This window comes from Fusarium phalaenopsidis, assembly GCF_050370095.1.
Source record: "Fusarium phalaenopsidis strain FUZ10S chromosome Unknown contig_32298, whole genome shotgun sequence".
Lineage (NCBI taxonomy): Eukaryota > Fungi > Ascomycota > Sordariomycetes > Hypocreales > Nectriaceae > Fusarium > Fusarium phalaenopsidis.
This window is the reverse complement of record NW_028145407.1, coordinates 654,566-670,631: the sequence shown is the minus strand read 5'-3', so window position 1 is coordinate 670,631 and position 16,066 is coordinate 654,566. Positions and strand designations below refer to the sequence as shown.

Here is a 16,066-nt window from a genome sequence, read left to right as displayed (position 1 = left end):
TATCGGCATCGGTGTGGTCTCGCTTGGAACCAGGTTGCTCAAGCCATCAGACGAGAAACGACGAGACCATGGGTGCATGGCTGGCCTTGCTCACGAAGGAGCGAACGAAGCAACCTTTGTATACTAACTAGTCCAGTATGTCAGGTCAAGTGAGACGGCTAGCCACCTCAGACATGAGCTCCACGGCCCCCCGCCCCCCATCTCCCTCGACCTGCCGAAACGGGGAGGCTTCTGGACCACCCTGATGTGCTACGCTACGCTACGTACCTTGCATGCTAATTATTGGAATCGATGGGCTTATCAGGTTGCCGATCTCCGTAGATACTACACGCATTACAGCACGTCAACGCCCTCCAAGGAACTCTTGCAGCCGATAATGGTGGACGGCTCCGGGACCGGAACCGGCCCGGGGGTTGTGAATGACGGCCACTGGACCAGTTCGTGGGGTGTGAGGCTCCAACGAAGACACGGCGTATCTAGGTCCAGAACAATCCCTGGCGAGTGAGGATAACCTACCAAAGAGGGCGAGTTCGCGGGTGGTGAAGCTCGGTGAATCGCCAGGATGGGAAATTTCGGCTAGTAGGCCAGTGTAGCAAGAAGGTGTTTTCCACGTAATCGAAAAACGGCTTTCAAGCTCGGTAGAGTACCCCATCGTTGATATGGAGATACCCCGCGCCTTGACAATGTGAAGGTCCCATGCGATAGCGTGTCCCACAAACAGGAAGGCCAACCCGTGAGAGCTTCTGTAACGAGAATTCCCCAAATTCCCAAGTGGAGGGGAGGGCTAATTACCACATCTTTTTGAGTGCAGGAGGAAATGATTGGCCAGCTGCATCGGCAGATTGAGCCACGAGGGCAGGTTCACGGGCCTCACGGGTTTCGTTCGAATCTGGCATGAAATGGGAGAGCAGGGCGAATGATGATGCCGGTACGTATCGGCTGCACGGTGTGTTCGGTACTGCGGTTTGCCTTGCCTATCGAGATCTAGCTGGGGTGGATAAGGTGGCAGGGGGGTTGTTATCACAGCGCGCCTTGACATTGACAGAGGGAGAAAGTCAATTGAGTTTGCGAAGGGACTTGAGTAGGACAACTGGTGCAGCGTCAAAACTTGTTCGGCAATGGATCGGGATGACTTGAATTCTTTTCAGGATGTTATAGATGGGTTGGGTGTAGAATCCAAAAAGAATCGAGGTGGAGGCCGAGGAAAAGGTGAGAGCTCACTGGTAGCTCAGCCAAGGTGCTTTCCTCTAGAGGCAACTTGCTAACCTCACCCCTCTCTTTCCTGTTTCCTCCCATCCCAGTGAGTCTCCCTCCTCCATCCTCCTCTAGCTAGCTACCCAACCCTCCCGCTCCGCTCGGTCAAGCCCCAGCAGCGCAGGCTGGAGCGATTGCGGGGAGACGTTGGTTTTAGTTTCGCTTCTGGCAGCCGCTAACGCCCGAGCTCGAGACAAGGCGGGAAGAAGAAGTCATGACTGGATGGATCTTTTGGGGGACGGGAGGGGGAGAGACATCTGGAGGGGGCGGGAGGTGATTCTAGGGCTGGTCATGATATAAAAGGGTCGGTCAGTCTCCCTCCTGGTCTGTTTCTTCCCAATTGTCACGATATCTATCATTGATTTTGTGCTTCGAGGGACAGTGAGAGCGTTAGCCCAAGTAAGTTATCCTGCTCCTTTCTTGTTTTGTTGTACTTTACTCTTCTCTCTGTACCTTGGTGATCCAATGTTCGCCTATCATGACGACACCTTCCCTCTTTACTATGGATCTCAAGTCTGCCACAAGTTGCTAACAACCCGCCTCTTCCTTGTAGTAGACCAATCCTCACCTTCAACACTCTCGAACCGCTATATCCATCCAAGTCCCCTCCAAACAGCCAAACATCATCGTCATGTCGGCCCTCCGCGCTAGCGTGGCCGCCCGGCCCGCTGCCCTCTCCGCCTCCCGCGTCGCTGCCCGCCGCTCTTTTGCTACCTCGCGAAACATGCGAATGGCTGCCGCCGCCTCGGAGAAGTCCCTGTTCCCTGGTGAGCCCGAGGCTCCCACCGTCAAGACTGCCATTCCCGGCCCCAAGACCAAGCAGCACATTGAGGAGCTCACTCAGGTCTTTGATACCCGCAGCATGAACATGCTTGCCGACTACACCAAGAGCAAGGGTAACTACATTGCTGACCCTGATGGCAATGTACTTCTCGACGTGTAGGAACCCCCTGCTGTGTTTGACAAACCAATTGGCATTAAAGGACCAGGCTAACACGCACAAAGCTTCGCTCAGATTGCCTCCATCGCCATCGGTTACAACAACCCCGCTCTCATCAAGGCTGCTTCCAGCCCCGAGATGGTCAGCGCCATTGTGAACCGTCCCGCCCTCGGCGCTTTCCCTTCGCATGACTGGGCCGATCTTCTCAAGTCCAGTCTCCTCACCGTTGCTCCTCGCGGTCTGGACCATGTCTTCACAGCCATGACTGGTTCCGACGCCAACGAGACAGCTTACAAGGCCGCCTTCATGTACCGCCGACAGCAGGAGCGCGGTGGCCCCGATGTTGAGTTCACTGAGCAAGAGCTTGAGAGTGCCATGCTCAACCAGGCCCCTGGTGCCCCTGAGCTCTCTATCCTCTCCTTCAAGACTGGCTTCCACGGCCGCTTGTTCGGCTCGCTCTCGACTACCCGCTCCAAGGCCGTTCACAAGATCGACATTCCCGCCTTTGACTGGCCCCAGGCCACTTTCCCCAAGCTCCAGTATCCTCTGGAGGACAACGTCGAGGAGAACCGCAAGATTGAGCAGGCCAGTCTTGACGAGGTCGAGCACCTCATCAAGAACTACCATCTGCCTCCTTGCGCTGTTGTTGTTGAGCCCGTTCAGAGTGAGGGTGGTGACAACCACGCCTCGCCCGACTTCTTCCGCAAGCTTCGCGCCCTGACCAAGAAGCACAACGTCCTCCTGATCGTGGACGAGGTTCAGACTGGTGTCGGTGCCACCGGCAAGTTCTGGGCTCATGAGCACTGGAACCTCGAGACCCCTCCTGATATCGTGACCTTCTCCAAGAAGGCTCAGGCTGCCGGTTTCTACTATGGTGATGCCGCCATCCGTCCCAACAAGCCTTATCGTCAGTTCAACACCTGGATGGGTGATCCTTCGCGAGCCATCCTCTTCAAGGCCATCGTCGACGAGATCAACCGACTCGACCTTGTCAACCACACCGCTCGCGTTGGTGACTACCTCTACGGCGAGCTTGAGGGTCTTTCCCGCAAGTATCCTGGCCAGTTCCAGAACCTCCGTGGCAAGGGCCAGGGCACCTTTATCGCCTTTGACAACCCCAAGCGCGATCAGTTCCTCGCCAAGTCCAAGGCCCTCGGTGTCAACATTGGTGGCAGCGGTACTGATGCTATCCGCCTGCGCCCCATGCTCATCTTCCAGCAGAAGCACGCCGACATTCTCCTCGACACTGTTGAGAAGATTGCCAAGGAGTAAATGACGAGCTGCAAGGCAATATAATGATCACGGTCGCATATACATATTGGAGTCAAGGGCTGGTTCAGGGGAGCCAGATTGGGTTATCACTCGACCGAGGGCTAGAGACTCGGTATCTATCGCATCTATATTCCGCGAATGTTTGGTGATGTGTGCGTGGGTTATGTTTGGAAAAAGCTTGATGGGATGATTTATGTCTAAAGACAAAGGAGTTTAATGCAACTTGGTTAAAGCGTCTTGCCTTTCCTCTGCTCTCGTGATTACGTCTTTATTGCTGTGGCTTTGTTTCCTCGATTGGCTCCTCTTATCGCTCAAGAATTGACAGTAAATTTCACGACAGCAATATCGATGTATTAGAGAATTCAGTGCACAGTTTAAAGGAAATCATTACAGACTCATACAGTCTCTAAAGGGTCATGTCCAGCTTTGAAGACATAAGCACATCCTTTTCCATAATCGCGCTCTCTGATGCCCAACGCGGCATTTCCCCCTCGCGACATCCTTACAAAGTATAAGAGCAACAATCCTCTATAGTAGTCCCAAGTACAGCACTGCGGCAACAAAGCCGGTACTATAAGAACGTAGCTAGCCAGCTAGCCCATGTAAAGAAGTATAGAAGCGAAGCCGTGTAGTCCATCTAGAACTCAGGTATAGGTGAAACAACCTAGTCGCAGGTATTCGTCATCATCTCATTTCATAGTTGCTTCCCTATTTCGAGCTCGACCTCTCTGATGATGCCCGAGATCGACGAGACTTTCCAGCAGTGGCACGGTCGTCGCCTCTAGGCTGAAGTCTGAACCCCGGTAAGGCATCTTCGTCAGTCACTCGCTGTCCTCCACTAAGGGATCGAGGTCGAAGAGGTGAGGGCTCTGCCAATCTCTGGATCATAGGGCCCTAGAGGTATTAGTTTCATTCGAAAGCGTGGAAACGTTTCTTATCTTACCTGAAGGCCGTTCTCAAGCCCGAGGAGCTGTCTTCGCGCATTTCGACGAGCCACAGCTGGGCGTGGATTGGTGGAAATAGGAGGATAGTAAGATGTTGCGGCTGGCCCGATATTCAGCTGTTGGACATGAGGGACTTGGCTTGAGGGTGGAACGGCCCCTTGATGGGGAACTTCGCGATAGACTTTAGGTAGAATAGCACGAGGGGTAGGGCCGTTTGCTGGTTGCAACTGTCTAGGTTGCTCTCGTCGTGGCTCCCCGGAAGGCTTTGGTGCAATGTGTCGTAGAATAGCGGGCTGGTGACCAGCTGCCTCCCTGCCTGCATATAATGGACGACCTCTCTTCCTCTTCGGCGGCGGCGCGGTTGGCTGAGACGGGGGGGACTCGCGAGATTCAGTCGACGAGGGGCGCGGTAGGATTGGTACATGTCTCGAGGGTACAGAAGGCCGGGGAAGAGGAGGAAGCTCTTGAGAACTTGTCGAAGCGGCCTCCTTGCCACTCTGGCTGTCTGGTTCTTCTTTGTACGTCACCTTGCGCTTTCTGCCGCGCGGTTTAATATCTAAACCATCGACAGCTCGCATGCAATCAGCCATATGGCGGCCTTGAAAGTAAATTAGTACAGAGATACGAGAGTGTAAATAGATGTGCATACCTGCTGGAAGCTGCATTTGCATCCAGTTGGGCTCGATACGGTTAGATTTAATAAATCTTCCGAGAATCTTGACATCCAGCTGGCTGTTCTTGATTATCTCCGCGAGAAGCAGTCGCTTTGAAAACACTGTCAGTGACCTCTAGAAACTATAAAGGGTAATAACATACCTTCTCTTCATCGGTGAACGACTCCATCATTCCTATCAGCTCAACTCAAAGAGAAAGCAAATATCAAGAGTAAATAACTCTTCGGGTTCAAAAACTCGCTGTTCAAGAGTGTGCCCAACAAAATGTCTAGCAGAAATGAGAGCTCATCACAGTCACGACGTTGGTGCTTGGTACGGTTACTGAAAGGGCTTCGCTAACGACTGTGTTGAAAGAAAGTCTAACGTTGAGGCGCCAACCAGACTCGAGCCGTGGCGAATCCAACGTCGGAGGCCTGTCCCACGCTCGATCTCGGAATGTGGTCTGTTAAGGAAACCCAGAGAGCCGGCTCAACCGTCCCGTGCAGCAGTATCGATAGCGATGGGTTGCAAGTAGTAGCGAAAGGGAAAAGAAGCGAAGGACACCGCGTCGCTCGCACAAGCCGAACCTGAAGTACAAGATCCTACAGAGTCCGAGCCAGTAACCTTGCCACAGCAGCTTGTGCCGCACGTATGAGAGCAGAATCTTGTTGGTTCTTGGTTGAGAGTCTCCTAGTCGATGTCGCGCAAAAGGATTCCGATATTCACTCTCCAAGTAAAGACGAGAATCGGTAACGAGTATAGCCTGGGACACGCAGATCGAGGTGTTGAAAGATGAGCCCGGCTGTAGTTTGCGACCGTGAATGAGGATGCAAGAGAGACGTCCGGTGAATGGCACCCGAGATGTAAACGAGATCATTCACCCAAGAGAGTGATGGTTGGGACGAAAAACGCGTTCATGTTTGCCTGTACCAAGGAAAATATAGCTGGTCCGCTGATGCTAATGACAGCTGCCAGGCAGGTGGCAGATCAGCCAAAGCGCACACCCTCGGGCAGTGTCAGACCAGAGAAAACCTCCACTGCAAGAGACAGAGGGCGCACAGGAGGGACCGCGACCGAGATGAGCTGGGTCCCTCAGAGCCACCAAGACGCTGGCTGGTTGCCATGCGGTTCGCAGGCTCCCAATGGTGTGCATCAGCTGCAAGCTATACCGGTACAGCCTCAGCACGGGAGCGGCCGAGAGGGAGATGCACAAGATGCGATCCAGCCATCGCGTCAGGGGATCAGGGGCTCGTTGATCAAGTGTGGGTGTGTCCCGTCGTACAGGTCAAGCCTGTTCCAGGATCTGGCAATCCTTTTGGCCTCTGGCGCATCATTTGGGTTGTTAAGTGTCGTTATCAGTCATGGCCATATTCGAAAGCCGGGGCCAAACAAGGAAGTTGATCAAGCACATGTCTCGATACCATTGCCCATGAGCCCTGTTCTGTCTCACTCCAGAGACTCCAATTTGCCGTGCAGCTTGGTTGCTGCTTGTCCATGACCCCACGATCCATGGGTTGCCTCAATAAGAGCCAAGGCACCGCAGCTTGCAGCCACCCTCCTTTTTGATCAACCCATCTGGGTGCTGTAAGATGGAGTGAAGTGCGGTAGCCGCGGATGCATCAGGACGGGTCTTGTCGCCCTCGGTGGCCAATCCCACTAAAACTTGAGAGCGCCTGACTCGACTTGTCGAGGTGTTGTTTGACCCAACCTCATCTGTTTCTTCTCACATGTCCAGGCTCATGTCCATGCCTCGTGTTCACGAGCTCAGCCCATCGACGCACATTGCATGGATCTCGCTTTCGTCATTGGTCTTTTACGCATGCGGCTGCACTATGACCAAACGCAGGCCTGGCGATACCGTATTTGTTCTCGGTGCCCACCAACGATGTGGCTCAAGCTGTGCAAGGTCAGTGGCTGTTCCCTTTCTGTAGGCTTGGGTTGGGCAAGGGGCTGTTGGTGCAACAAGGGGAGACGGACAAAGACTGCGAGGGGCTTGGCTTATTGGCCATGGACTTTTCTCTTCACTCTCCATTTTCTTTGTTTCCTCTTCTCGGTGGAGGCCTTTTCAGTGGAAACCGTGCGGCATGAGTGACTGGTCACTGAATCAAATGGGCTTGCGAATCAGGCTGGTAACAGAGTCGACTTGTCGCATTTGGTGGCCAGGGCACTGTCCATGGGTTCGTCAAGGGTCCATTCAGGTCAGATACAGATGGATCTCAAGCGTTGAGGCAGGATTTGTCGCGATACCTGGGCACATTTTGGTTGTTTTTAGGAGCAGGAAAATCAAACACACAAGAATGAAGTCAACTTAGACTCGAGCGTACTTGCCCTTTTATAATCAAGTCCCGCCACGGCGTTGCGCCTTCCTTTTGAGACGCCGGGGATGTTGCAGGCATGCACAATGAGCTGGCAATTGCTAACTGGGGCCCACTCATGATAGCTTGAACAATGGCATTTAAGCTTGGCTTGGATTGTTATTGATGCGAATAGGAATATTCACACGATACGTCATTGAAGGGAATTGAACAATAATAATAATACAACAAAAGGCAACTTATTATGCGCGCCTTGGAGAGTAAATGTGCCGTTCTTGATACTCGATACTCCAGTATTTGCACTTTCAACGGCACAAACTTCGGCAGCTTACACGGCAGAATGACAACCGAGAGGATCCACCCACACGTTAAGTGAGACGCCTGGGGATGACGATCGGTTCCCCAGGACGACTCCTTCAACAGGATCAAAATCCACTTGTTGCACTTTTACCCATTGAGACGCGCTATTGCTCAATCCATAATACATGCAAGTTTCTACCTCGATTGCTGTGCACTCAATCGCACGCTACTGCCAGACACACCCCAATCCACAGTCTGCCAAGCCTACTGTTCTCCGTCAATCGCTCCATGAGCAACATCTCACAACAAATGGCTTCAACGCCAAAACCCCGTGTCGCTGTGCTTTACCAAGGCCTCGAACCCCCTGTTATCAATGGCATTCAAAAGCCAAAGAAACCTGGAGGTGAATTGATCAACCCCCGCACGAGTTGTCACCAGTTGCTGATGTTGGGTCTTTTTAGGTTATCTCGATTCAGGTTCCGATATCGCTTACACGTTGAGCCAGTCTCCTGATATTGAGGTTATCTACCCCAGCAATGATCTCAAACCAGAAGACCAAGCTGGATAGTCTTTCCCCGACACCGAAGATGGAATCATGGCAGCAATCGAAAAAGGTGCCACTCACCTATGGGCCAATACCATTCCTTTCGCAGCGCATCCTCTCCAAACCTCTGCACGCATCGCTGAACACCAGGATCGCATCAGGGTCGTCTGCCAGGGTCCTTTGATTGTCGAACAGTACGATGACAAGGAATTCGTCAATGATCTACTCCGCAACATTGGCGGCTTCACAATGCCGCGCTCATGGACTATCAATGAGAGCCCCAATGTTGAACAAGACATTCAGAGACTTGGCCTCCCCTTCCCAGTGGTCGCAAAGCCAATCCGAGGTCGTGGTAGTCATGGCGTGCGCGTCTGTCACGATTCTCAGGAGCTAGTTGACCACACCCGATCACTGTTCAAAGAGTCGCCAGCTATCATGTTGGAAGAGTTTCTATCAGGCGAGGAGGCAACGGTTACGGTGATGCCACCTGGTCCTGGCAAGGACAATTACTGGGCCCTACCAGTTGTCACCCGGTTCAACCACGTCGACGGCGTCGCACCGTACAATGGAACTGTCGCCGTCACTGCAAACTCGCGAGCCATTACAGCTGCTGAGGGCGGTGAGCCAACGTACCAGCAAGTGGCAGCGGAGTGCGAGAGGGCGGCCCGAGAGCTCGGGGTAACTGCTCCGATCCGAGTCGATGTCCGAAGATTCAAGGACTCGGCCGACTCCAAGTTTGCCTTGTTTGACGTGAACATGAAGCCGGTTCGTTTCTCCGTTTGACCAGACCTAAATAAACAGCCGGCTGACCGCTTTCTTTACCACAGAACATGGCAGGGCCTGGCCGGCCTGGCCGCGAAGATCAAGCCAGTTTGGCCCTGCTGGGCGGTGCAGCACTGGGCTGGGACTACCAAGAACTCCTAAGGCGCATCCTGAGCACTTCCTCGACATTGAGAACTCTTCGGGGCTTGAAACCGCGAGAAATGGTGCAATAAGGAAGACGTGATTGTTGCCCGGACAGAAGCAAGCGATGTTAGCAACTATCTCCGGCGCTAGGCGCCTCTGACTCGGGTGGCTTACAGATCGACTCTGCGTGACTGGGGAACCTAGGCGCGTAGGTGAAGAAATAAACGAGCCATCGGGACGACAAAGAGAGGTAATCTAACCCTACTCGAATATTATAGGTAAGTTCATAAAAATAAGATCAAATAACAAGAAAAGAATCTCCTTATTAATCATAAGTTTTATGTAGAATTTTACCCTTCTTTAGGGGAGGATTACCAATGCTATTGTATAAGTGTCTTGTTTATTTCTTGACCTTCGTGAGCGCATCGGGTCTTTTTTGGTCGGGGATTCGGGGGTATAAAATTCCGCCTCCAACATGCTATTTTGCCATGGCTTGACCGAGTCGGCGGAATGAGCGTTCTGGACTCGAGATCGGCTTTGTCCCTCCATCATCCTCTGTAATCGTGGATGCACGGCCTTGAAGTGTCCTGGCCTCATTTCCTCGCCTCGCTGCTCTCGCGCGTGACCATTCGACCCTGAAGTTGGCCTCGATCGCTCTCTCTCTAGGCTCGGCTTCCCGCTTCATTTCTCCCCCCATGCGCCGTTGCTCGCTCCACCACGTCCACGCTCCACACTCTCGCTGTTCTCGGAACAGCCATTCCTCGCGTCTTTGTCTTTGCTAGGCTCCTGGTGCCTCTACGTATCCAACGCGACCGTTCCTTCCTTCGATAGCAATCGGAAATCCCTTCGAAACCCGGCCCTCGAGCCATCGCTTCTCATGTACTGATGGAGGATGACGAGTATACGACCAGCAAAATGGGGGAAATCAAGCTCGAGGAGGGCGCGAACGGCGCGCGCGTGAAGCAGGAGGGCAGCGCTTCCATGACCACTACCAACGATAGCCACGACGGATCCCGATCGCCAACCGCGTCACACGATGGTGTCAAGTCGCGCAGCGAAAGCGCGGACACGCCGAGCTCGACCAAGCCTCCAAGGTTGTCTCGAAAAGCCTCCCAGAAATTGGCCGCCACCCGCGAACCCGTCCTTTTCGACCACCTCCCGGACGTGACCACCGAGTCCTACAACTTCTTCCAGGTCATACCCGACTGTCTTTACGGCTCGAAGCACCTCGGATCTACAGATAACGACTCCCTGGACTGCGAGTGTCGAGAGGAATGGCGTATGTCTCCAACTATTCCGGCTGCGAATGAGTCGTGATTGTGCTAATTAGCATTTCTAGGCGATGGCGAGAACCTTGCTTGTGGCGAGGATTCGGATTGCATCAACCGAGCGACCAAGATGGAGTGCAGCGCCGAGGCTGGAAATTGTGGAGGCGGCTGCCAAAACCAGCGATTCCAGCGCAAGCAATACGCTAATGTGTCTGTCATCAAGACCGAAAAGAAGGGATTTGGTCTTCGAGCGGACGCGGACCTGCAGCCCAACGACTTTGTCTATGAGTACATAGGCGAGGTGATCAACGAGCCCACTTTCCGGCGTCGTATGCTTCAGTACGATGATGAGGGCATCAAGCACTTCTACTTTATGTCTCTGAACAAGAGCGAATTTGTGGACGCAACCAAGAAGGGAAACCTGGGTCGCTTCTGCAATCACTCGTGCAACCCCAACTGCTATGTGGACAAGTGGGTGGTTGGAGACAAGCTTCGGATGGGCATCTTCACATTGCGCAAGATCCAGTCCGGCGAAGAATTGGTCTTCAACTACAACGTCGATCGATATGGCGCTGATCCTCAACCCTGTTACTGCGGTGAGCCAAACTGCGTGGGCTTCATCGGCGGCAAGACACAAACTGAGCGCGCCACTAAACTTCCAACCGCCACAGTCGAGGCGCTTGGTATTGATGGCGGCGATGGTTGGGACACGTCGGTTGCGAAGAAGCCTCGGAAGAAGAAGCCTGACGAGGACGACGAGGAATACGTCAACAGCATACAGCCGCGTAGCCTCAGCGAAGACGACGCCCGAAAGGTCATGGCTACCCTTATGCAGTGCAAAGAGAAGTGGATCGCCGTCAAGCTCCTCGAACGTATCCAGCGATGCGACGATGAGCGTGTCATTCACTGTGTCATGCGGATGCACGCCTACCAGATTCTCAAGACAACACTCAACACCTTCCTTGACGATCACAACCTTGTCATTCAGATCCTGACAATTCTTGACAAATTCCCTCGCTTGACGAGGAACAAGATCCAGGACTCGAAGATCGAGGCGACAGTTGAAGGCTTGACACGATCCGACCATGAAGACGTGGCAACCCGGTCCAAGAAGCTCCTCGATGAATGGAGCAAGTTGGAGATGGGCTATCGAATTCGACGACGGAAGTTTGATCCCAATGCGCCCACTGCTAACTCGTTTGAGGAGCGCAGGGGAGCAGGCCGAGAGGATGAGGCAGCCCAGTTGACGTCCAAGACTACATCGCCATTCAACAACGTTGAAGTGCCAAAGGGTCCTCGGAACAGTGTGCCCCAGAGGAACAATGCCTTCTTCCACAACGGCGGACGCCCGCGACGAGCACCCTTCAACGCAGCGCTACCTCGGGGGTGGTTCACTGCCAAGGATGCAGCGGGTAACACTTACTTCTATAACAAGCAGGGGGTTACCACTTGGCAGAAGCCGACCCAGCCAGCTGCAGAGCCAATTGCAAAGGCACCATCCAAAGCCATGAAGGAGCAATTAGCTATCCAGAGCATCATCGATCAAGTCACAGAGAAGGGGACACCGAAACATCCCACAGTCTCAACACCCAAAGCCGCTGAAACTCCGACTAAGGAGCCCAAGCCAGAGAAGTGGCGGTCTCTCCCAATCGAAAAGCAAATGAAGATTTACGAGAATACGGTATGTTGGCCAAAAGACTTGATCTAGGTCTCTTCTAACAACAACGTACAGCTATTCCCTCATATCAAGCATGTCCTCGACAAATTCCATCACAAACTTCCTAAGGAGGAGCTCAAGCGGCTAGGCAAAGATATTGCCAAGAAGCTTGTCGCTTCGGATTATAAGAATAATCGAGTGGGCGATCCCAGCTCACCACTCAGTGACAAGCAGGCCAAGAAGATGAAGAAGTTTGTCAACGACTTTTTGGACCGCGCCGTGGAGAAATACGGTGAGCATCAGAAGCGCAAGGCCGCCCGAGCGGCACAAAAGCAGACCAAGGATGGCGAAGGCCTTGACGAAAGGGCAGATCGCAATGGAGGTTCTGCTGCTGACAGGCTGGCTGGTTCTTCCCACGCAAAGGACGACGTGCCTATGCCGGACGAGGTGGACGAGGCTGCATTGTCAGACAATGATGGTCCTAGGTCCTCGACCAGCCCTGATCGTAAACGGAAGCGAGAAGTTGAAGTTGAGGCGTCAGGATCCCCGTCTCTCGCTTCATCTGAGGGGCCGACAGTGAAAAGGGTGAGGGAGGACGAGATGGATGAACCTAGCCCACCACCCCCTCCTCCTCCTCCTCCGCAATCAGCCATGGAGGATGACATCACTGCTGAGCAGCAGGCTCTCCGTGAGCAGGAGGAGGCCCTCATGAGGGAAAACGAGGAGGCACAGAGACTCGAAGATGAAGCCAACCGCACCAAGTGCACGGAAGATGCCATAAGGGGCGCCGAGGAGGACGCACCGATTGCTTCGAACGAGCCATCCCAGCTGAGCCATGAAGCCCAGGGATCGGCGTAACGGAGACAACTGCATGACGGACGAGCAGAATGAGGCTACAGAACAGGAGTTGCGGGGCTATTGAGAGGTCAAACTGCGGTTACCTAGGAGCACTAATGGAGCTGGTTTGGGGCATAATTCTATTTGCATTTCAGGAGTTTGAGGGCCAATACCAGGCGAGTTGTACCACCATTACTATATAAAAGGCAGGCATTTTTTTGCACCTTTCGTCCACGGGTCACTCACGAGGGAGGAGACTTCGACATTTGTTATACATACCACGCACGTCCTTATATGATTGGGACTATTACCGAAACGGCGCATTCTGGTGTTGCGGGAAGAACGAACATTACTCGTGTACATGCTATTTGCGGGGATTGCGAGCTGGCGAATTGGGAATAGGCCGAGGACCAAAGATTTGGGTGGGCTTTTTATTGTGAGGATGATCCTGGGATGGTTGGCGTTCACCGTGGGCGAGGCGACAGAGGACGAATCATATACCCCCTGTATCATTAACGCATGTACGCAATCTGCACTCGTCTTTGGAGGTATCGGGAGTGTGCAATGCAGGTATTTGAAGAGAAACACATGTTCAATGCTATGCTTAATGCTGTCCCGTCAAAAGCGCCATACGCCCGCCGTACGAACAAGATGCTCCGTGCTGGTTCATCCCCAACCGAGCTTGTATCCATGTGTCAAACAACCGTCTCTGCGCCGCTCTCTTATATAATTTCTTAGTCCTCATCGTCGGAGGAATCGTCACCCTTCCGCCTCTTCTTCCCCGTCACCGGGACAATATCTTCCTTCTTCTTAAACACATAACTCCTCGACGCCCTCTCTTCACCCTTCCACCCAGTCTCACTTATCTTCCCCTTCGCGTTCCTCACGACGCCCAACGTCCGCGCATGCCTGTACCCGGGGTACGCGCGCGCCTGGAAGCGAAAACTGCGCTCGACCTGGAGGCCGGCGTGGCGCGCGAGGTCGCGGACGTTCCAGAGTGTGTAGGGCTCGCCCTCGAAGAGCGTGACGACGATTGCGGCACCGGGCGCGAGGGCGGGGATGGCGCGCTCGAAGAAGGACACGAGGAGGGACTGGTTGTAGCGCACCTGACGGTTGACATCGGTAGACTTGCCGCCGACGTGGGGGAAGTTGAAGATGATGCGGTCGAACCCGGCGGATCGCGTGAGGGAGGCGGGGAGCTTGGTCGCGTCGATATTGTAGAGGAGCTGGTTATTTGGGGTGAGTTTGCGCTTGCGCCTGGGGGGTTGGTCTGGATCGTCCGAGTCGTAGTAGTCGTCTTCCTCGTTGTCGCTATCTTGATCGGAGTCCTGGCTATCGTTCTCGTCGTCGCCATCGTTTTCGCCGCCCTCGGTAGGCTTTGTAGAGGCGTCTTTGTCTTCCTCGTTGGCCTTCTCGGTCTTGGGAGCCTCGCCGTGAATCACAGCAATGTTGCCGTCAACATGAGGGTACTTGGCTTGAAGCTCCTCGGCATCCTTCTCCAGGACAGTCGCAGTGACATTGGCACAGCCATGGTGCTGAACAATGGACGCGGCGAAGCTCAGATCACCCTCGCCGACGAGCAGGATGCGGTGGTGAGGCTCAAAGGGTATCGTTGGCTTCTCGTCGACCTGGCGCTGCTGCTTACTCTTTCCCTTCTTGGGGCCATTGTGCGCCTTTTGCTGCTCCTGCTTGTGCTGCTGCGGATGCTTCTTGGGCCCCCTGGCCTGCGCATTCTGATGCGACAGCTTCCGCTTCTTTCCCATGATCACGCGCGCGCGGTGACTTGTTATCACAGGATGGAAGTGAGGTTTGTTGCACGTGAGGGCGGGCGGTCAACTTTTTTTTTCTTTAATCCGTTTAATCCGGATCGGGGAAGTGTGATTAGTCGCGGGCACCGTTGCTAACATTTTTAGCTCCCCCGGTCCCTCGGGAAGCGCCCACCGCGTAGCCTTGCCTTGCGAAATGCGGAGCGCCGCACGTGGGTAGGGGGTGTACCTGGTGGTTCAGGGTATGTGACAGTTATGACGACGTGAGATGAAGGAAGCGTGAGTAAAGACGAGACGAGAGGGATTGGGGATGGGATCAAGATTGGCTGGTTATGGATGCAATGCACACAATCTTAGTTGCACTACGTGTATGCGTCAAGTATGGTTCCTTGTAGTGAGGTGACTGGCTCGTACATTAGCACCGTCGAGTCCGACATAATCTCCGTTGATGAGTGGAGGTCGCAACCTCGTCAGGTAATTGATTCATGCAGAGGGCTGTGTAAAGCGCAACGGCTTGAAGAGACTATAAAACCGACATGTTCATTCACGGCCCTGCTTGGAATAATTTAATGGCACGGTAGACTCATATGCATCACAATGCCATTAATGCTCTTGAGTTGAGCCTGCATTGATTGGTATGCATCCATCCATCCATCGTCAACCGGCACTGCATCCTGCAACCGGGATGAAACTACTGGTCACTGACAAAAGAAGGAATATCTTAGAGCAACAGCGCACCCGCAAACGTATTCACTGAAGCTGATCATTCTTATCTGAATAGGAACAATACAGACAATACAACACCGCATCTTGTCCGAATGTCCGAAGGCCGTGCAACAACTGGTGGTGTGTGCCCAACCGGATCCACCGCCGTCAGGAAACAGGACGAACAGCTGTTACAAAGGTACGGTGTAGCGGTCCCGGGTCTGGCCTGGGTAGGTACAGTTTGTATACGTAGCATTCTCATGCGGCCGAGTGCGCAGATTCAGCAACCAGATCTCGTGCGAGTGAATGAGTGACGGTCAAGGGCCGCCCCCAGTTCAGTTGGATGGCATGAGCCGATTTTCACCGTGACGAAGCTGCGTCTAATAAAAAGATGGCTTCCAGCGCCACTAGTAGGGGCAGCTTTGTTAGGTCATGCTGTAAATGGCGATGAACCTGAGTTGTTTGCCTTTCCCCTTAATGACTCGAGCTGATTCGTTTGCTCATTGTGACTGCCTGCATTCTTGCATCAACAGACCTGCCACCGCGGCAAACGTGTGCAATTCACCCTTTGTAGACAGTCCGAGAGAGGAAAAAAAAAACAAGCATCCCTACCGACAGCATCCGGAGGTGCCCTTGTGCTCCAAGAATGGAGACCCTGATGAGAGACAGGGGTCACGGCGCCCCGGTGGTCGGAAAATCGTGGTG

At 53.5% G+C, this 16,066-nt stretch overlaps 4 protein-coding genes across 4 annotated transcripts; 3 read left to right on the top strand and 1 right to left on the bottom strand.

Moving 5' to 3' along the window:
• Nucleotides 1-1,978: 1,978 nt before the first annotated feature.
• LRP88_06796 (aminotransferase class-III-domain-containing protein) lies at nt 1,979-3,466 on the top strand (the record flags this gene model as incomplete). Its single annotated transcript, XM_083243333.1, has 2 exons — nt 1,979-2,193; nt 2,260-3,466. The coding sequence occupies 2 exons, from the start codon at nt 1,979-1,981 to the stop codon at nt 3,464-3,466; spliced, it is 1,422 nt and encodes a 473-aa protein (XP_083100557.1).
• A 4,807-nt stretch (nt 3,467-8,273) lies between these two features.
• LRP88_06795 (uncharacterized protein) lies at nt 8,274-9,217 on the top strand (the record flags this gene model as incomplete). Its single annotated transcript, XM_083243332.1, has 2 exons — nt 8,274-8,987; nt 9,050-9,217. The coding sequence occupies 2 exons, from the start codon at nt 8,274-8,276 to the stop codon at nt 9,215-9,217; spliced, it is 882 nt and encodes a 293-aa protein (XP_083100556.1).
• Nucleotides 9,218-10,013: 796 nt separating this feature from the next.
• Nucleotides 10,014-12,911, top strand: LRP88_06794 (uncharacterized protein; the record flags this gene model as incomplete). The annotated part of the gene is made up of 3 exons (XM_083243331.1): nt 10,014-10,407; nt 10,468-12,077; nt 12,129-12,911. The coding sequence occupies 3 exons, from the start codon at nt 10,014-10,016 to the stop codon at nt 12,909-12,911; spliced, it is 2,787 nt and encodes a 928-aa protein (XP_083100555.1).
• Nucleotides 12,912-13,624: 713 nt separating this feature from the next.
• Nucleotides 13,625-14,653, bottom strand: LRP88_06793 (25S rRNA (uracil2634-N3)-methyltransferase; the record flags this gene model as incomplete). Its single annotated transcript, XM_083243330.1, has 1 exon — nt 13,625-14,653. The coding sequence occupies one exon, from the start codon at nt 14,651-14,653 to the stop codon at nt 13,625-13,627; it is 1,029 nt and encodes a 342-aa protein (XP_083100554.1).
• Nucleotides 14,654-16,066: the final 1,413 nt, after the last annotated feature.